General features: G+C 37.9%; 1 protein-coding gene across 7 annotated transcripts in view; it reads right to left on the bottom strand.

Annotated features, from left to right (window-relative positions):
* ELAPOR2 (endosome-lysosome associated apoptosis and autophagy regulator family member 2) overlaps positions 1-20,483 on the bottom strand; it is a 257,866-nt gene that overhangs the window by 129,856 nt on the left and 107,527 nt on the right. For all 7 annotated transcript variants that reach the window (XM_019031799.4, XM_055347595.2, XM_055347597.2 and 4 more), the window contains 6 exons: positions 17,321-17,516; positions 14,517-14,664; positions 11,635-11,721; positions 9,628-9,733; positions 8,115-8,267; positions 7,437-7,525 (listed from right to left, as the gene is read on the bottom strand). In XM_019031799.4, coding sequence (XP_018887344.1) covers positions 7,437-7,525; positions 8,115-8,267; positions 9,628-9,733; positions 11,635-11,721; positions 14,517-14,664; positions 17,321-17,516 — 779 coding nt within the window. The remainder of the gene's footprint in view (positions 1-7,436; positions 7,526-8,114; positions 8,268-9,627; positions 9,734-11,634; positions 11,722-14,516; positions 14,665-17,320; positions 17,517-20,483) is intronic.

Raw genomic sequence — 20,483 nt, 5'->3', positions numbered from 1 at the left:
CTTTTAAAACACCCTCCCTACCAGGCACTCTTTGAGCATCAGCAGAAAGTTCCCTAATTGAAAAAACATGCCATTCCAGTATTGGGCAGCTCTGTTTGTTAGAACATCACTACATCCCACTGGAATTTACCTTCTCTAAGTTCACCAGAGTTCTTCTTTTCTAAAATTTCCCTTCAAATACTTGAAATACCCTATTAAGGAAATTCTCACTGAGTACCTACTATGCACAGGACAAAGTACTATGGGAGATTCAAGAATTAGGCAAACTGCTCTGAAAAAGGTTGTAGTCTAATAGTGATAAGACAGGTTCACAGCTACTATAATGTAAAAACTGAAAAACATGAAGGGGATACAAAGCACTACATTTTGAAACAGACTATTTGAGTTAGAATTCCAGACCTAAGACTAGCGATGACTAGCTATGATCATGGGGAAGTTACTTAACCTCATTAAGCCTCAGTTTTCTCATCTGAAAACTGGGTACAGGAATGTCTAAATTACACAAATGTTGAAAGAAATTAGAGGCAATGTTTGAATATGTATACACATATATATACACACACATGCACATATGAAGAGAGTACATTCACAAATATGGAAATGATAGCTGCTTGTGGTATTAACACTACTGTTACTGTCTCATCATCATCTTCTCCAAAAGAAACACAAAATGCCATGAGTGCCCAAAGGAAAGATATCAAATCTCTATAAGACAAGTAGAAAACATCACAAAGATGATCATGATTTTCCATCCTTTGCTGTCTTTCCTTCTACCTGAAAAAAATATCTCAGTCGTACTTCATACAAAATATCCTGGCCTCTGTCCTCTAGATTCTTCCCCTTTTGTCAAAATTTTCTCATACCGTATGCCAAAGACAGAACACAGCACTCAAAATGTGATAATTACTCATTCATTTACTAATTCTCACTAATTCAACAGACGTTTCACTATCTTCTATGTGCTAGGTACTATACTAGGCTTAGAGATTTTTTTTTTAATGAGTAAGAACCAGTCCCTGTATACAGGAAGCTGAGAATCTAGTAAGGGAAATGATTAAGTATTTATGATAAAGTGATCTTTTAATCTATAATCACTATGTAAGTATCAAGAAGGTATGTGCAAATTTCCATGAAAATTCTCAGTATACTAAGACAATCTTGCCAGACCTCTTTATGATATTTAAGAGTATATGATTTCTATGAACCTGTGAAAAATCATTCTCTTTTTATTCTGGTAACTGTAACCATCTTTTTCTCTTTGGGAACTGATCTGTGTGATGCTGAAAGGAACTGAGAATTACAGTTTGGCCTCCCCAGCTACAGGAATTTGCAGGTGAACTAAGACAAAAAATCAAAGTATCCAACACTCCTGGAGAGAATTATTGGTTGGCTATGGGCTCATGACTCAAGCAAGGCCAATCAGAGTCTTTTCTGAAGCTTCAGTCAGTGTTTGTAGTATCAAGAGCTGTGAGGATAATAGTGGCTTGGGTGGAGATTACAGTGAGCATCTTGCAATACTGGAAAGGGCTTGCCTGAGAAGGAAATCAAATTGAGCCAAGAATATTAGCATTACACAGCAACAGAACATCTTAAAATAATTTGTTCTATATTGACTTCCCAGTTAAATGAGTCAACAGGCTCCTGCCTCCTCCCCTCTCCATTCCTCAGTTTTACATTGGTTTGAGTCAGGGCTCCCATCCAATTTCTGAAACATATTTTTAAAATTCATTACTAGAGAATGTATAATCATCCCCAAGCACCCATTGAAAGGAAACATGTGAATCATGTCCCACAATAGGAGGGTGGCGGGGGGAGACAAGCACTGCACAGGTTACTCTGCCTCAGTGTAATACCCAAAATAAATAAAATCTTAAGTCTTTTCTGTTTACTAGCTCCCAAACAAAAATAACCTTTTCTCCACTCCCTTTTGTAGTGGATATGAGACAACCTTTGTGGATATGATAAACAAATGAGAAACTTACTGTTTTTAACCATGAACAGCTTAATTGAAAACTATTCTTTGTATTCTTGCGGGGGAAGGATTTTCCCCACTTTAAATAGCTGTCGCATTTTTTATTTGGTGAGTTAGGTCTTTTAAAGCTTGGATTTCCCTGGAAATCTTCTTTGCAAGTAATTATTTTCTCTTTTCTCAGTGCTTTTATATCTGAGAGTTTCTTTCACACAAATAAATTTTGATTTTACTAATTTGAGCTCATTGTTCAAACACACTGGAGTCTTTCTGAATCTTAATTTTATCATTCTTTATTGATTCACGAATTGATATACATATTGTTAATGTCTTTATGAAGTTAATCATTTTTAAATAAAATGTTGAAAATAACTCATCTGACTTATATTCTTCTTTGTGTGAGTTACAGTATGTATAAATGACTTGCTATATTTATATTCCTATGGCAAATATATATATAAATATATCAAATATATATATATACAATACTATACTCCAAGTTGATATTCATTTATCAAATCAAACATTTTATATATGATTCTTCAATTAGTCATATATCCACTTAACCATATCATTTAGTCTACAATTCTTTATCTTATCCATAAGGAAATCATGAGATGCTCTGTCAAATATCCTGCTAACATTAAAACACATCTTCTCTTAACTCTTGCCCAGCGTCACTGTTACCTACATAATATAGCTGAATTTCCACCCTGCCCTAATTCTGCTTATCTTTAAGAAACAGGATGCCTGTGATAAAAAGTTCCCTTTGTAACCAGACCAGCTGAGACTGGTTAGAACCAAGACAGATGACCAAATGACTTTAAGGATCTCAGGTTTCGTTATAATCTCACAATTTTATTTCCATACTAAGTGGCACTCCCACCAGTGCCATGACAATTGCCATGAAAATGGCCCAAAGAAGCCATAAAAGGACAAAAAGGAAGGCAGCACTCTAGTTCCAGGATGTTTACTGCCGATTTCTGGAAAACACATGAATATTCCTCCCCTTGCTTTTCATGTCCAACCCCTTCATTAGAGAAATCCTATATTTTAACTCCCTCACCCCTCACTAATAGAGAAATTGATTTTTGAGTCATGCTCCCACTTCTCAATTCCATGACCCTCGAATAAAGCTTGCATTGCTTGACATTCACTTTCAGCTTCATGTATTTGTTTCATGAAACTGAACAGGGAAAGACTCCATCTTCTAGGGGACTAGGTTTGTTGGTAAAATCCCTGATCAGTATTCTTTTGAGTTCAAACATCAAACACTGAATTTGTATATGTGCTTGTGTGCACCTATATAAGTGTACCTCATTTTATGTAAGAAGTGGGCACTAATTGTTTTAAACAAAGCATACATAAAAATTTCAACTCACTACTTAAGATAATTTTGTAGTGAATGTTTATTGAGAAGTGAATATTCTTTAATTTATCTATGTTATACATCTCTGTTTTGCATATACTAAGCTTTAATTCAAGTAAGCCACATTTAGGAAACCTCATTTATTTACCACAGGGAATAACGTCATATAAAAATGTGTTGTCTCCTTGAGACTTTCATAACCTAAGCATGGGCCAAGAACACCTAGTAACTCTCCATGTTTGTTTACTTCTCTGCATCTGTATAGTGCCTTACACAACTTGATATGTAGTAAGTCCCACAAATATCTGGTGAGAGAATGCCTTACTGTATACATTAGAAGATTTAAATCCTTGTATCTCTTCACCCAATTCAACCTGGTTTCCATGTTTTAAAATGGCTCTTTAAAGCCACCATTTAATTCAATGTTGCCAAATCCAATGGATACTTTTCAGCCCTCATCTAGGGTGACTGTTCAGGAGTATCAGCCTTCTTAACCACTCTAATTTCTGCAAATACTCTATGACAGTAACTCCCTTGGTTTCTCCCACTTCTCCAGCCATTTTCCTCAGGCACCATCCCTGTTCATCTCTCCTAGCATTAGCTTACTTCTAAGCCCACTCTATGATCTCCCTGCAAACTTTTACCCAACCCCAAGGCTTTAATTTCCAGCTATTTGCTATAATTCTCAGATTCACATAGCTAGCCCAGATGCTCTACTGAGCTCCAGACTGATGTACATAATGGCCCTTCCAATATCTCCTCTTGCCCCATCTCACAACTTGGTCAAAACTGTACTCATGGTCTTTCCTTCCTCGCCTCCAGACCTTCTCTCTAACCAAATAGTACCTCTACCAACCCACCTTTAACACTTTCCTCCCCCTCCATCTTATCAACCATCACATTTTGTGAATTTTACTTCCTATTTCTCTAATCCATATTCTTCTGTCTATTCCCTTTACCATCATTCACTTCCTTCTTCTCTCACCGGGAGAAGGGCGTTATGAGACTTCTAAGTGTTCACTCATATTCTCTCTAGTCCCCTTCTAATCTTGTATATAAAACACTGCCAAAGGGATCTATATGAAGTGTAAATCCAATCACATTGCATCACTCTGATACCAAAAAACTTGCAGTGATTTCTAAACGCTCTTAAGACAAAGGCCAAAATTCCTAATATGGCCCTATGAAACCATGTCTTTTCTAGCAATAGCTTATGTCATTAACTGCACCTAATGCAATCCCTTGCCCACATCCCCACATTCTAGTCACACATCCTTTTAGTTCTTCAAATACACTATGCTCCTTCCCATGTCAGGTCTTCACCATCCCGCTCCCTCTATCAAAAATGCTCTCCTTCCTTGGCCTTGCCCAGTTTTAAAAACAGCCTGAGGCCTTCCCAGACTGGGTAAGAACCTCATAAAATTCAAACTTCTCTGCTGCAGCACTAATCCCAATTGGAAATAATAATTCATTTTCTTTGATTGACTGTTTATCTCTTCCTCTAGAGTCTAGACCAGTGGTTCTCTAAGTGCTGAGATCCTGGACCAGCAGAATCAGAATTACCTGGGACCTTCCTGGAAATGTAAATTTTCAGGCCTTCCTCCAGACCTACTAAATTAGAAAATTGGGACAGGGCCTTCCAGGTGAGACTGATGAACACTAATGTTTGACAGCCACTGCTCTACATCTATGGAGACATTTATGTTTTTCTTCTATCCTTAGCTCTGCCCTCCTTATCCAGTATTCTGTAAATAACCAGTGCTCAGTAAAGATTTACTAAAAGTACGAATGAGCAAGCCATTCCACATTTTTCATGATGTTTATAAGAATCTCTTAATCAGGATTAGAATAATTTCAATTACCAATTAAAATTTTCCTGAAAAACTTCCCCCACAGGCAGAAAGAAATCTAAGCAATCTATTTTAAACTAAGATTCAAAATAAACACAGAAAACTTGTAACACTCCTATGTCATGTCGATGGTAATGTTTGGAATCTATATGCCTCAATAGCTGATTTCCTTGTCAATCAACTTGATCCTTTCCAAGTAGGGCAAAATAAGATCAAAGAGAACATAACAGGACAGAGAGAACCAAAACATAGTCATTGAACAACCCGAGAAACATCATTAAACCACTGGCAAATCACCAGGCTATTCTCAGCAAGAATAAAATATCTATTTATGTATTTATATAAAGAGACAGGTCTTGTTACACTGCCCAGGCTGGAGTACAGTGGCTATTCACAGGTGCCATCATGGCACACTGCAGCCTCAAATTCCTGCCCTCAAGCAATCCTCATGCCTCAGCCTCCTAAGTAGCTGAGACTACAGGTGCATGCCACTTTACCCCACTAAAATGCCATTTTAAAAGATGAAACCGAACAAATGAAAATGTTACCACAAAAAATTTCAAATTCACATATGCAATCTAAAGTTCATTACATATATTATTGCACTAAGTCCCCATTGCTTTACTTCTGAAGCTAGAAACATTTATCTTGAAATGTCTTAAATCACTTTTCTTAAAAAAAATCACTGAGTTTATAAAGTACTAGCACATTGTTTTCTTCTATACCAAGAACATGTTCAAATTTCACTCAGACACAACAGAAAAACATAATTTGTGTGTATGTGTGTACACAGCATGCCTGTGCATACACCCATATACATATATGTGTCTATGCATATGTGCGTATTCTGCATATACATTTAATATACGGTCTTGCATCCATTAGGCCCAGGTCAAACAGATTTTGTCACACTACTTACTGCCATTATACTCGTGGATGTAATTAACTAATAAAAATACAGCTTTTGCATATTTTCATTGTAGATAAGACGAGATCCTATTTTACATTAGATCCCATTCCTTTAAGCCTCAGTAACGTTGAACTGATTATTACATAAAATAAACTAAATTGACTTTTGCCTTACTTATTAATAAGGCAGGTTTAGCCAAGAAAAGTTTATTTAAACAAACATAATCCAAATTACTTTTCAGTTTACCTTAATGGTACCTCTCTGCATATATTTTCTAAAAAATAGCCCTTACTTGGCATTATGATAGGACTATCAGGACCTTACTTTACAACTCCTTGTCAGTTAACAGCTGTTAGTTTGAGTTACTGTTCTTACTGAAAGTAATAGTTGTACTTCTTATCATTGCAATTTGCCACTAATTTAAACTAGAATGTACTTGCTCTTAACAATTCAAAGTAATATTCCTTAAAAAAACTTAAGGACCTAAGATAATATTAATATAACAATCTAGATTAGAATCTAGGGATGCAAAAACAAGAGAAGAAAGTAGTAAATTCCCTGACATCTATATATGCTTTCCAAACTAAGTCAAGAAAATAAATGTCATTATTTCAAAGATGCAAACATAAAGAAGCAACGCTCCATAGCAGCCACTTTGATCTCAGTGTCCTCTCACTGACACAGGCTGCTGTAGGCTAATTCTTTAATTAAGAGGAGAGCAGGTCAACTGCAGAGCTCATGTGTGCATTTTTCCTCTGGCTATGTGCCATTTATATGGTACTTACTTGCATTTTCTCAATGCAATTACACAGTAATCTGCCATAACTGAATAGCCCATGGCTGCATGGTTTTTACTGACAAAACCTACTGAGTAACCAAATAATTAAAGAGAAGTTATAAGAACTTTCCATCCTGTGAGTCACACTACACATTTTAAGGCTGTGCTCTCTCTCATGTTATTACTTCTGGAAAAAATGTAACTGTTAAAAGTAGCAGTAATTTATTGAGCACTATGTGACAGGCACTGGGCTAGGAACTTTACATTAAATATCTTGAATGTTCTTATAGCAGCTTTATAAAGTAGGTGCCAATATCATCCATATTATACAAATAAAAAAATTGAGGCCTAGAGACATCAAATAAGTTGCCCACAGGACTTAATGGTATATTTGAAATTCAAAGCCAGGAAGGCAGACTTCAAACCCTAAACTCTAAAATTTCCTCTTTACACTTACATACGCGTGTCATAAATATCTCTCACGAACAAATTAGAGTCTGCTCAAATTGGAAAGAAGGTTGCAAAAATATGGGATGGAGTTGATGCAATACTGCTGGTACCTTTCCTTCTTCATCACATGGAGTATGGATCTGGAAATAGTCTTTTGTGGTACAGGGAGGGCGCTCTGTACACTCACTGGATCCTTCCTCTGCAACATAAAAAAAAGCGTTTCAGAAATGGGTCAATTATTTTGCGACTCTAAGAAAAGGCAAAAAAGCAAAACAGAAAAAGCAACTAAAAAGTACAAATAAACTTACCAGGGCAATTTAGGTAGAACTACCTAGGTCTAAAGAAAATAAATGCCTACATTTTTATTTTCCCTAGAGCAATAAGTGTTTCTATGATACACATGGAGTAGTATATCACAGTTTTTCCCAGAAGATATTAGATTTCTTCCATCATCACTGTACATTGGAAATTTGGAACAAATTAAAAGTTTCTATATACGTCTCTACACCAACAAATCATGTAAAAGTATAAACATTTTTAGATTAGTATAAACATATCCATAGCAGCTACCTGTGGGGTGTGGAATAGAAAAACAAATCACAGACCTATACTGGGGAAAGTCATGCAGAAACGGATAAGATGTCATATTTTATCAACATCAATTCACTTCAGCACTTTGGTTTCAGCCACCACTGCTGTCATACTTTATGGGTGACTTCTGGTTTATAAATGTACACTTGACCAACATATATTTAGAAAGAAAAAAGCAGAGTATAAACTAGTTCTACCTGAAAATTGAGAGTCGTCTTTACACCTTATACATTCTTTGGCTCCTTTCTCAGAATAGGTGTTTCTGGGACACACCTGGCAGTTGAATGAACCTGGTTTGTTGCTGAATGTGCCTGGCTTGCAAGGAAAACATTCTGATGTGTACGCCACCCCTGTGCAGTAATGAAAAACAGAGCATGGGAGGGGGACCCAATACCAATAAGCAAATCAGCACCTACTTCTGCTTCTACCCAGAAGTGAGGGAGATATATGAACAGTAAGGTCAGCCCAAATCTTTTATCTTATTCATCCAGCACTAAGAAAGCATTTATTGTGTACAAGGAACTGCACAATCAAGTCAGCAAACAAATAAGAGATGAAGATTTCATAGAGGTATAATACTTGTATTAACTGAGCTGTCAAAAGACAACTCCACTAACTCAAAAATGAGATAAACCCTAAGGTTCCCTCCAATTCTATAGGGCTATAATTATCTGATCCTTATGGTAACCTGTTCCCTTTTATTTCCACTGCTTATTAAGTCACAGGTAAGACCTAGGAATGGCTTGACTTCTCCTCTGGTTTGTAATTCCAGTCTTTGCCAGCAGATGTCCTAGTGACTAATGAGTTAACACATTGTTCACAGGAACAAGCCCACAATGAACATATTAAAACGTAAGCCAAAGTTTAATAAAGGAGAATCACTGTTTTAATTAAAAATACTCCTGGCCGGGCGCGGTGGCTCACGCCTGTAATCCCAGCACTTTGGGAGGCTGAGGCGGGCGGATCACGAGGTCAAGAGATCGAGACCATCCTGGCTAACACGGTGAAACCCCGTCTCTACTAAAAATACAAAAAATTAGCCGGGCGTGGTGGCGGGCGCCTATAGTCCCAGCTACTCGGGAGGCTAAGGCAGGAGAATGGCGTGAACCTGGGAGGCGGAGCTTGCAGTGAGCCGAGATTGCGCCACTGCACTCCAGCCTGGGTGACAAAGCGAGACTCCGTCTCAAAAAAAAAAAAAAAAAAAAAAATACTCCTAATTGAGAATGAACCATGCCAGGGTTCATCGACTGCTCTCCTGGGCCAGAAATTACCCGGTTGGCTCAGAGAAGCATAAAGGGTTTAGAAAAGAGTCAGGTCAAGATGTTTATTGTTATTTTTATGGATGTAGCAGTGACTAGGTCATCAGTTCCCTGGTAAGCCCAATGTCTGGCACAACAGACATTTCTTGGAGGGATAATGGGGTCTTATTAACACAGAGACATTTTGTTTTTGTTTACAGACATCTAAAATTGTCATCATGTTTACTTTTTTTGCAATGATTAAATAATTTAGTTCAAGGGTACAAGAAAAAAAGAAAACAACTGTTGATTTCTTGGGAGTAAAACCAGGGTCTCCAGACCTATATGATTCCCTAACATATTAATTTCTGTTCTATAAATCTTTGAGCCAGCCAAACCAAAACTTTAATAAATATGTTAACTAACTATAAGATGTGACTGGTGACTACTAAAACAGAATGCCATGAAATACCTTCAATTGTGATATTTTTTACCAGCACAGGCTTGACCGCCTTAGAACCCATAAGGATGCCTGTAGTTCTCCAGTAGAGTATGTTTGTGCCTGATTTCAGCATTACCTATAAAGAGAAACATAAAGGCACTCAGGGCAGATAAGCCATGCCATTTCCAAAAGCTACTCCCTTACATACTTTTTCAATCCATATAATAAAACGCCATTAATTTAAAACCCACAGATTTAAGTCCACTGTTAATTCTGACCTAACCTCCACTGAAGTTTACACTTTCTTAAAAGAAAAAAAATGGAGTTTGCTAATCCACAAAATATATTAAACAGAAAAGAAGAAGAAATCTTCAAGTCTAAACAAACACATAAAATGATTCTCAAACCATCTGCATGAAGTCTTAGTTTATATTTAAAAGGAATCCATTTTAGAGGGTGAAAGTCCCTCAGCCCACTTGTATATTTATAAGTTGCCACTATTTATAAGATCTTTGAGTTCTGAAAACAAAAGGCAACAGAATGAGTTTGTTTCTTTTTAAAAATATATTTAATAAAAATACTGCTACAGTAACAAGAAAAAATAGGACTGTTCTTAGGGATAATCTGATTTAACTCTCTTACTCTAGAACATTAATAATACTATATGTAGTATTGGTTTCCTTTGCTACTGGAATATTTTGCTAATTATAAAATCAAACTAATTTTCTCATAAATTTCATGTTCATACAGGTAAGTGAACTAATTTTAAGAGTTCCTTGCTTTCTTATTTACCCCCTTTATTCTTCTATACAGTCTCTGGCTGGACAAATTCAAGCTGTATAAAATTACAATCCACCCAACTATTTCAGTGAAGCAGTACATTAAGTAAAAGTAGTGCATTAAGCACTTTCCCTTGTATTAAGTCTTTTTAAGTAAAGAAAGTATATTTATTTTTAAGGGTTACTTGTACCTTCAAAGCCCAGCTGACTGGGTGTTAAGGTATATGGATCTTAAATGTTATTAATATTATTCTCAGGTATACAGATTTTTAAAAATATTCTGAAAGGGTATGTTGTATTAATTACCCAAGGATGAGGTACCTGCTACAACCACAAAGACAAGGATTGATGGTCACTTATTGAAATAGAGCTTGATCTATATTGTAGGCACTATATTAGGCCCTTCCCACATATCTTCTGATTTAATCATGCAAGATTGTTCCGATTTTGCAAATGAAAACATCAGACAGAAAGAGATTAAGCAAATTGCCTAAAGAAACACAACTATAAACCAGAGTTAGGTATTAAATCCATGTCTCTCTCACTCCAAAGAGATGGTGCCTCAAATAATAACAGATTCACTGAATTGTTACCTGGTAATTGCCTTCAAGCATTTAAGGAGCTGTCCTGTAAGGAAGCAGGCAGTTACTTTACTTCATGTAACCAGAGAAGGTAGAATTTTAACCAATGTGTGGCAAATAGGGAGGAGGCAGGTTGAGGCTCCAAACAGGTATTTTGTGATAAACAGAGCTGTCCAACAAATGGAGACAGCACAGTACCCAACAAAACAAGCTTGAATATCACTTGTTGGGCACAGTGCAGAGAAAGATAAAAGGAATTCACAGATCCTTCCAATGAAAAGAGCCACTAATTCCATCACATATGACAGGCACATTTGTAAACTTAGAAACTCAAATGTTTTGTATATTAGTTTTGAACAGCCTTCTTTCTCACGGATGCCCCTTTGAAAGGGAGGAAAATTAGACTACAATGGTAAGGGGAAGGAAAAGGAAACTAAGAAGAAAGAAAAAGGTAGGAAAAGGACCCTGAAAATTGGAAGCTGAGTCCATGAAGCTAGGGGTAATTTTTTCCCTAACCAGAAATCATCTAAATTAATAGTTAATTTTGATTTTTTTTCTTAAAATATACTTTTCTTAAAAAGTTATGAAAGGAAGGGGAAGTTGGGAAAGAAGAAAAGGTTGGGGGGAAAAAAAGAAGGAAAAATTGGCAAAGAAGTAGGAAATACAAAGAGACTTACAGAATGAGAGCCCCATTCTCCATTGTCTGTAAGTTTTACCCACTTGTCAGTGGTGGTGTCCATCTCCTGGCACTGATCATTTTGAATCTGTGGATTAAACACAAGAGCCCTAGTAAAGTGTCTTGAATAACGGCTTTAATTAAATTCTGTACCCAGCACAGACTGCAAGAACCTCGTTCAATACATTCTAAACAATGGCCATGAGTAATTCTCAATAAGTAAACATACCGAGACCTCTGGAGCCTAAGTGACAACTGCGTATGACTGAGAGGTTCTAAGTAAACTATCTTAATCATTGTAACAAAAAGCGTAGCTCACTAGAGAGAGGAATGTGGGAGAACACTGACAATGCACACTAACACTGTGACTAACACTGACAATGCACAGAAAGGAGACAAAGTATAAAACAACTACCCAACTTACCCAAACTTTTTCATAGCTTGCATTCACCATGCAGGCCCAATAGTATAAAAATAAACAAAGCTGTTCTTTATAATATTTGCAGCAGTAAAATTTTAAATTAAAAATAAATAAAGTCCACTTTGTTTTCCATTCCCTAGGACTTAACCCAAATGCAAAAGTAAGTGGCTATGGCCAAAGTCAAAGTTCCAAATTTTTATTTGGGGGTAAATGTTAATTATTTGCCATGCCAATTCAAATGATTACAGATATCTTTAACACCAAACACCTTTTGCTTTCCAGGCAATTCTTCCAAAATGTCAAGGGGTTGGGACACTACTTTTCCAGGTCTACAATGAATACAGAGACATCAAAAAGTTAGGCCACCTTTCCAATATTGCAAAACAGCAACAGAGTAGAGTTAAAATAAGATCTCATCATCTATATTCCCAGCAAAAGAAATGGCTCTTTCTTTCATCTTTAAATCATTTTGTTTCTTCACTCCTCTTCCCAACCAATTTACAAATATTAAAATGTTCTCCCTAAGAGCTATTCCCTAAAGACTTACTAACTAAAAAATAGACCCTATTGCCATCCAAATACCAGAGAATATCAGCTACTGAGGGTACTTACTTTAATTGAATTTAAGTGTCATATTCATTTTATAAGCATAAGGACCATTTTAATGCAAGTGTTAAGCTACTTAAAAGCAGATGTGGACCCTGAATATACCTTTAATGGTCAACGTGTAGATAAACTGAAAGCTTTTTTTATCACTGAAAGCAGACGTCATATGTTATCTTGACATTCTACTGGCATTCTGGAGACCTGTAAAACCTAAGTCTAATCACTTAGTCTCTCTAGGCTTCAGCTTCATCATTATTTAAAAAAAAAAAAATAGAAGGGCTGAATGAAAGTTTCATATAGCTCCAAAATTAAACACTTTGTTGCTGTAAATTATGCAATGCCCATTATGTACAACTCTCAGAGAACAGCATATTTCAATCTACAAACGCTTTCTTTCCATTAACCATTAGTATGATGACCATGAAGTTTTGACCTTCTGAGTCAATAAATTGCAACCTCTAAAGCTGAAACATCAATAGAAGAAGGAACATGAATTTGCCATCCCTTTTCAGATTATAACCAGAACAAAGGCATCGCTGACAGGAATTAATGAAACTTTATGTCTTAAGGGTACTTTTACTGACATCTCTCAAAGAACTTATTGGGCAATACAAATCTAAACACTTATTCTCACAATTAGATAACTGCTTTGCTTCTTAACTTTATTTCAGTTTTAGCAATGTTGCCAAAAGTATCCAATGAAACAGGGAATTGTTCACTCTCAGAAGGATTTTGCAAACTAAATGCAGGTTAAACATAAATCTGTTTGAATGTTGCTTAACATTTTAAACTCATCAAAAGATATTAGTACTAGGAGACTCCTTAAAAGATATTGTCACATAATCTACTTTATAGAAGTGAATGCTTAGTGCCGGAAGGTACACTTAATTGCTCAATAACAGTGTTAACAATTACAGAGTTGGAACTAGAGCCAGAATCTCTTGACTTCAAATCTAAAGCTCATATTTTCATGAAAAAGCTCTCTTGCTACCAAACTTCTGATTTAGAAATTCCCATTTCCAACAATAGAAATTTGTTTTAGAATTTTTAGTACTTTTGTTTCTGAAATCCGGACTGCAGAAACATTTTTCAAGATAGTCTCCCATCTATAAGCACAACACACACTTGGTTTGGTATAAGAAGTCAATCTGAGAACATTTGCTCAAGCATTTGTGTTATGATAAATATTTGCTAGATTAGATACTGTTTATTACTAATGGTTAAGTAACTTTAGTGGTAACAGCTTATTTTGTTAGATGATTACTTTATCTTCTGTAATGTTATTTAATTTCTTTTCAAAGACATCAAGTATCCCATTCATTGATGTTTTTAGACTGTACTAAATTCACAGAATCAGAAACATGCAGCCATTTCTACTTCTGAAAAAAAATTGCTCATAAATACACTTAAATAATTTTTGTTAGCAAAAAAATATTTGAAATTGCAAAGAGAAAAACAACTTTTAAGTGAAAACTAAAATTGGTTTAAAAAACACAGTTTTGACAGAATACTATCTGTAGCTACTAAAAGTAAGGTAAACATGAATCTTGGAGGAAATATTTGTCACACAAAAAGTCTAAACCAAATGGTTATATAATGAGCATAACCAAAAGTTAACCAAGCCCAATGTTACGCTGCAAGGTGAGATCTTGGAGGTAAAGAAACAATATTAACCAGGAAACAAAATATTATTAAAAAAAGATTAAAGTTTTCTTTTAACATCAAAAGGTTCAGTTAACACACACACACACACACAAAAAACCGAGGAGGAATAAAGTGGAATGGGAACAACTGACTAAGGGAAATTTACATCAATGTCCCTTAAAAAGTAAATTCCAGAATACAAAAGGTCTTACAAAGAACTCAAAGAAGATGTTGTTGTCGACATACTGGTACTCAAAGAAGACATAGCCTGACTTCTTAAGGTGCACAGCATAGATCAAAGACACCGTGCAGTCATCACGATTAGATTCTATGTAGTTTCCACGAGGGATCCAAGAAGAGCTGTGGAAACAAAACCAAGAGGCACTTTACATTAATGTTCTGAAACCTCTTCTGTTCACAAAACTATGTAACTCAGATTCACGAGTAGTTCCATCAGCAAAGTACAGCAGAAAACACCAGAAGCTTTTCCAGACTCAAAGGCCAACTTTATTACTGAGAAGAGGTCCATTTCTTATGGCAAATAACTTCGTAAATCTTTGTAAGGTTATATGATTAATCTGCTAAGAAATTGTTATTTTTCACCCAAAATTTGATTACCAAATAGATAACTAATTTTAGTAGCCTTAGATGGAATTATTCTTTCAGATATCTGCAGTTTTATTTGTAAACCCATACACATGGCAAATCTATAGAAGGGGAGAAAGAGCACCATTAATGATAAATACGTAGATTAACATATAAAGCTATATTTTTTCACCTTAATTTTTTAGGAAGCTGTGTGTCATGTGAAATGAACTTGTCAGTGATGGACTTGGCTTTGAGTTCCTAAATCTTTGTAAGGTTATTTTAAAAGCAACTAATTATTTAAAACATAATACCATTGTATTGTAGGGTTTATAACATGTTTCTAAATATATGGCAATAGTATGAAGATAAGGGTATAGATGTAACTATGCTGTTGTAAAATTTAACATTATATAAAGGTACAATAATAACTCTATGTTACCATAAGGATACATACAGTAATTTCCAGCCTTTGCAACCTGGGGTTAGCAAAGATATCCTAACATATGACCACAGCAGAAAAAAATAATAAATTGTATTCTTTCAAATTTTAAACTTCTGCTTATCAAACGACACTATTAAGAAAACAAAAAAGGCAAAAACCACAAACTGGGAAGAAGTGTTACACACACATGGAGACGTGTGTATGTGTGTGTGCACATACTATATATTTATTATATAAATATATACACATAAGAACCCATGCCCAAATGCACAGGAACTCCTTCAGCTTAATAATCAAATGACCAAAAAAAAGTAGAGAATGGGCAAAACAATTTGACTTCACAAAAGTTAATAAACACATGAACAATAAACACATGAAACATGTTTGACATTATTATCCAGCAGGGAAATGCAAATTAAAACAAAGGGATACCATTTCTCACACACATACACACACACACACACACACACACACACGTGTGCATACACTGGAATGCCTAGGGCTAGAACAAAACAAGACTTAACAATACAAATGTTGGTAAACATGTAGAATAACTAGAACTCAAATATACTACTGGTGGGAGTCTACAATGATATAACCATTTTGAAAAGCTCAGACTTTTTAGAAAGTTCAACATACATCTCCTATATGACACAACTAATTAAAGAGAAATAAAGAGTATGCAAAAGTGGACGGAGTTTTGCTCTTGTTGCCCAGACTGGAGTGCAATGGTGTGATCTCAGCTCACCGCAACCTCTGCCTCCAGGGTTCAAGTGATCCTCCTGCCTCAGCCTCCTGAGTACCTGGGATTACGGGCACCTGCCACCACGCCAGGCTAATTTTTGTATTTTTAGTAGAGATGGGGTTTCTCCATGTTGGTCAGGCTGGTCTTGAACTCCCAACCTCAGGTGATCCGCCTGCCTCGACCTCCCAAAGTGCTGGGATTACAGGCATAGCCACCGCCGCACTGGCCCAGACTCAAATTTACACTGAGAAAATAACACTAGAAGAAACTACATTGAAAAACTTCCGCTTACTCGATTTCTTTTATGCATAAACTATTCCAGGCAGAGAAAGAAGCCTTGTCAGTATCTCCTGCCCACCAAAACAAAGATCTGAGGTCCCACAACATCCTACTAGTACCTTCCTCTAAGGAACTCTTTTACTTAAAACACACACTCTCTCAAGGAAATAATCCTATTATCGAGAGATTAAAATAAAGAAATTGGCATCATTTGGCAAAAAGACAGCTAGAGTGAAAGGAAGGGAGGGAGGGAATGAATATGCCTTTCAACATAGCTAAATAATTCCCCAGCATCCTTAGCTTATGGTAAAAATGTGGGGTTCCTGAGAGGCCACTCTTGTCAGGGGGTAGCCAGAGCCCTAAAGTTGAATTCTCCTAAGCAAATCCATATGAAAGGAAATGTTACATAATTTATACAAGAGAACAGGAAGGGATATAGCCCAAAGACAAACATTTTGTTTTGTTTTTTTCAAAACAGTTTAACATGTCTCCAGCTTTGTCATATGCAAAGCTAATAATCCCCTATAAAAGAGGTAGGAATTAAACACCTTAGGTACTTAACCCACTCTCTTTTATAGGAGATAATCAAGTGTCTAAATGAAGGTTATGAATTCTTCCTGTCAGAGGAAAAGAAAAAAACCTGAAAGTATCTGTTAAAAATCAGAAAAAGGTTAGTAGAAACACCAGTGGCTTAAATGTAGTTATAAATATGAGAAAATTAATTTGCCTCTCTAACAGCTTTATTGCATTTTTGCATACAGTGTCTATTATATCCTGAGGGCAATGATTTTAACCTCATGAAAACTCATTGCAATGACTGTCCAAAAAACATGATTCTTTGCAATTAGCTTATCTATCACCACAAACAGTACCAAGATTATCCTCATCTTCTTTCTGGAAAAGAGCAACTACTTTCTTCTCAAATATTCAGTTAAGAGCCAAAGGCTGCTTTGGATTCTTACTTGTTACAGCCGTCTGGCCTGCTGTCAGAAGGGCCCACCACAGTGTCCATGAATGTTGCGATGTTAGAAAATCCTGCCGGCAATTCATCCCATTCATCAAATTTGATGCCACTGCCCAAGGAATAGGTGCCTTCACCACACTTACTGCATACCTGGTTCTTCATTTCTAGATACTCTCCAGAAGCACAGGAGAAAGCTGGAAGGCAGAAGAATGGACAACCCATTACTTACCCTCCCATCAATTTCCTCCCCTTCATGCTGTCACCAGAATTATTTTTATAAAACTCTGATTGTGCCACACTCTAACGAAAGCCTTTCAAATTCCCCTTATCACTACATGCATTTCACAATCTGGTTCCAACCTATTTTTCCAAGCTCACCCCTTGCCCCACCCTCTTCCAGTCAAAACAGAATTCCTAACATTCCCAAAATATTTCATCTTCTCTCCTGCTGTTGTGGTCTTCTTTCCCACAAGATAGATGTTGGCCAATCCTACCTTCTCTACATGGAACACTCCTGTTCTCAACTCAAAAACCACTCACTTCATAACAGATCCCTTCCCCTGGCCCAATGGGCAGTCAGTTGTACCTCCCTTTATGGTCCTACAGTGCACTTGTTATAATACCTCCATTAAAGCACTTAATTTATGCTAATCAGTGGATAAGCACATATTAAGACCACTTATAAGTTGATGTGAGATTTTGAGCTTTAAGAAAACAAGGATCATTATTTTTGGATTCCTAACTGTATCAGGCACATACTAAGTCCAGATAAAATGCTGATCCAATGAGTGACAACTAAATTTAAAAAGGGAAACAGGAAAGCAGTGCAATAGTTGAACGGGTTATCTCCACTCTGAAACCATGAGCCCACTTTTTCAATATTCACACCAACCTAGTCATTTCTACCACCTATATCTTATTTCTGATGTCAAGCTTTCTGCAGACTCTGAGAACTGTACCCAGAGATACTAGATACGACAATGTGAAGAATAGTTGACACACTACAAAAAAAGAAAGCTAAGTTATTATTCATTCAACAAATGCAAATCAACATCCTCCAAGTACATGGCTATGTGCAAGATGGTATTAGTGACTCCAACCTGGAAAAGGGCTTTCTAATCCTTTAATCAGGATATTAAAGAAACAAGAACAAAATGAGACCTCCAAATTACCCAGTGAAGAAAAACAAATCTCCCAGCAGAGTGTAAAGCAGCAAAGTCTCACATTTAGGTAGATTCTTCTCTTTTAGAATACATTAGAAAACTTAGCCAGAAATAAAAATAAGCTGATTTTTAAAAACTAATTAAAGAATTAGAGCTAAAATCCACACACATCTACTTATTCGCTGAATTAATACAATGCTTTCCTTGAGAAAACCTTAAAGATGCTGTACAATGAACTTCTACATTCAAATCAACATCCCCAAATCAGTAAAACATGAGAAAATAAAAAAAGATTATGCAAAGAATGTGGCATGCTGGCTACATAGTGAAAACTGTCCTAGGACGAGGCTGTACCACTTCCTAATTCTATGACACTGAGTGAGTTATTTCACCTCTCTAGGCCTTAGTTTCTGTCTCTAAAAAATGAGATAACAATCACAATAGGTACCTTTAAGGGCTATACTGATGGCAGTGGCAGCCAGCCTGGAGTGACCACTGCCATGAAGCCGGCTACTGTGGGGGAGGTGCGGACCAGGCAGCACGTTCCATGGAGCCATTGGGGCGGGAGGAGGCAGAGCCCCGTCCTCCCAGGCAGACTCGAGCTTCCCTGTGCTCTTGGGGGCCAGGAGCAGGCAGGAGCTCCACCATCCTGAGCACAGCTGCAGCTACCCAAGCCATGGCTGTGGACCAGGGCATCTTGGCACTCTCAGGGGCCCAGGAAGAACCCCTTCCCCCACAGGCTTGGAGATGTCTGCTCCCCCTGCCTGGCCTCTCTCCACTCCTGGCACCCCTTCCAATCTCAGAGCAAGGTTGGGGCTGAGCCTGGGCACTCTGCTAACATACCAGCCTCCTGCCACCTCAGCCTTCTCCAGACTTTGGCCACCAACAAGCACAGGAGAGACACAAGCAGGGGCTGAAGGCAGCTTGGCACTGGCCTGCAGGCACTCCTTGACCGAACAGCCTGGGTGCCCAGAACAGTGGCAGGAGGCATAGAGTCTCCTGGATGGAAGGGGATGGGTCCCACAAAGCCCCACCTTCAAGCCAGGGAGGCTCTGAAGCCTGGGGGCTGGGTTGCCAGTCAGTGGGCCAGAATGGGAACTTGTGGTGCTTTTTCCCCCCAGACTGCCCATGGCCGCCCACTGACCAATCAGCACACACTTCCTCCCTCTGGCTGGCTGAGGCCCAGGCCCATAAAAGCCCTGGACTCGGTTACCCACTCCAGGGTCCCCTCTCTGCTGAGAGCTGAACAGTAGCTGAGACACCCTGCTTATGAAGAGGAGCTAGTCACTGTGGGTCTCCTCTAAGCTATTCTGTAGCTCAATAAAGCTCCTCTTCACCTTGCTCACCCTCCACTTGTCCGCATACCTCATTCTTCCTGGATATAGGACAAGAACTCAGGAACCACCAAATGGTGGGGCTAAAAGAGTTGTAACAAATAGGGCTGAAACATGCCCCTTGCTTGCCACGTTGCAGGTGACAAGAAGGAGAGAAGAGCTGTGGCCCTTTGGGGATACCAGACCTGGGAGCTCCCCAAGTCAAGGCTGTAGCAGCCTCTCTGGGGCTCTGTAGTTCCTGTAACAGCCTCTTTGGGGCTCTGTCTCCAAGCTTCTGGGTGCCACCATATTCCCCAGTGCCAGCACAGAAGCTGCTTGTGGCATGCTTGGTTCAGCTGCAGCCTCACAGGGAACCAGTGCCCATGCTGTCACCTGGAGTTGCCCACCCCACTGCAGCTGTCATGCCTGGCTGTGCATGGTAGCCTGAACCCCATGCTCACTCACACACCCCTTGCCACTCTGCACCTGGTTAGCCCTTGGCCAGCGTGGGACCCAGGCCAGTAGAGTGAGCCAAATGCAGCCTGGCAGGCCAAGGAGGCAGAACAAGCCTGGTGGGCCTGAGCAAAACTCAGGCAAAGGTGCCACTGGCCACAGGGGTTTCCAGCTGGTGAAGTGACACCCCAAGAATCCTGTGACCATATTGAGAAAATAAAATATAGTATAA

The sequence above is a fragment of the Gorilla gorilla genome, chromosome 6 (genome assembly GCF_029281585.2).
Source record: "Gorilla gorilla gorilla isolate KB3781 chromosome 6, NHGRI_mGorGor1-v2.1_pri, whole genome shotgun sequence".
Classification (NCBI taxonomy): Eukaryota; Metazoa; Chordata; class Mammalia; order Primates; family Hominidae; genus Gorilla; species Gorilla gorilla.
This window is presented reverse-complemented; position numbering and strand designations above follow the sequence as displayed.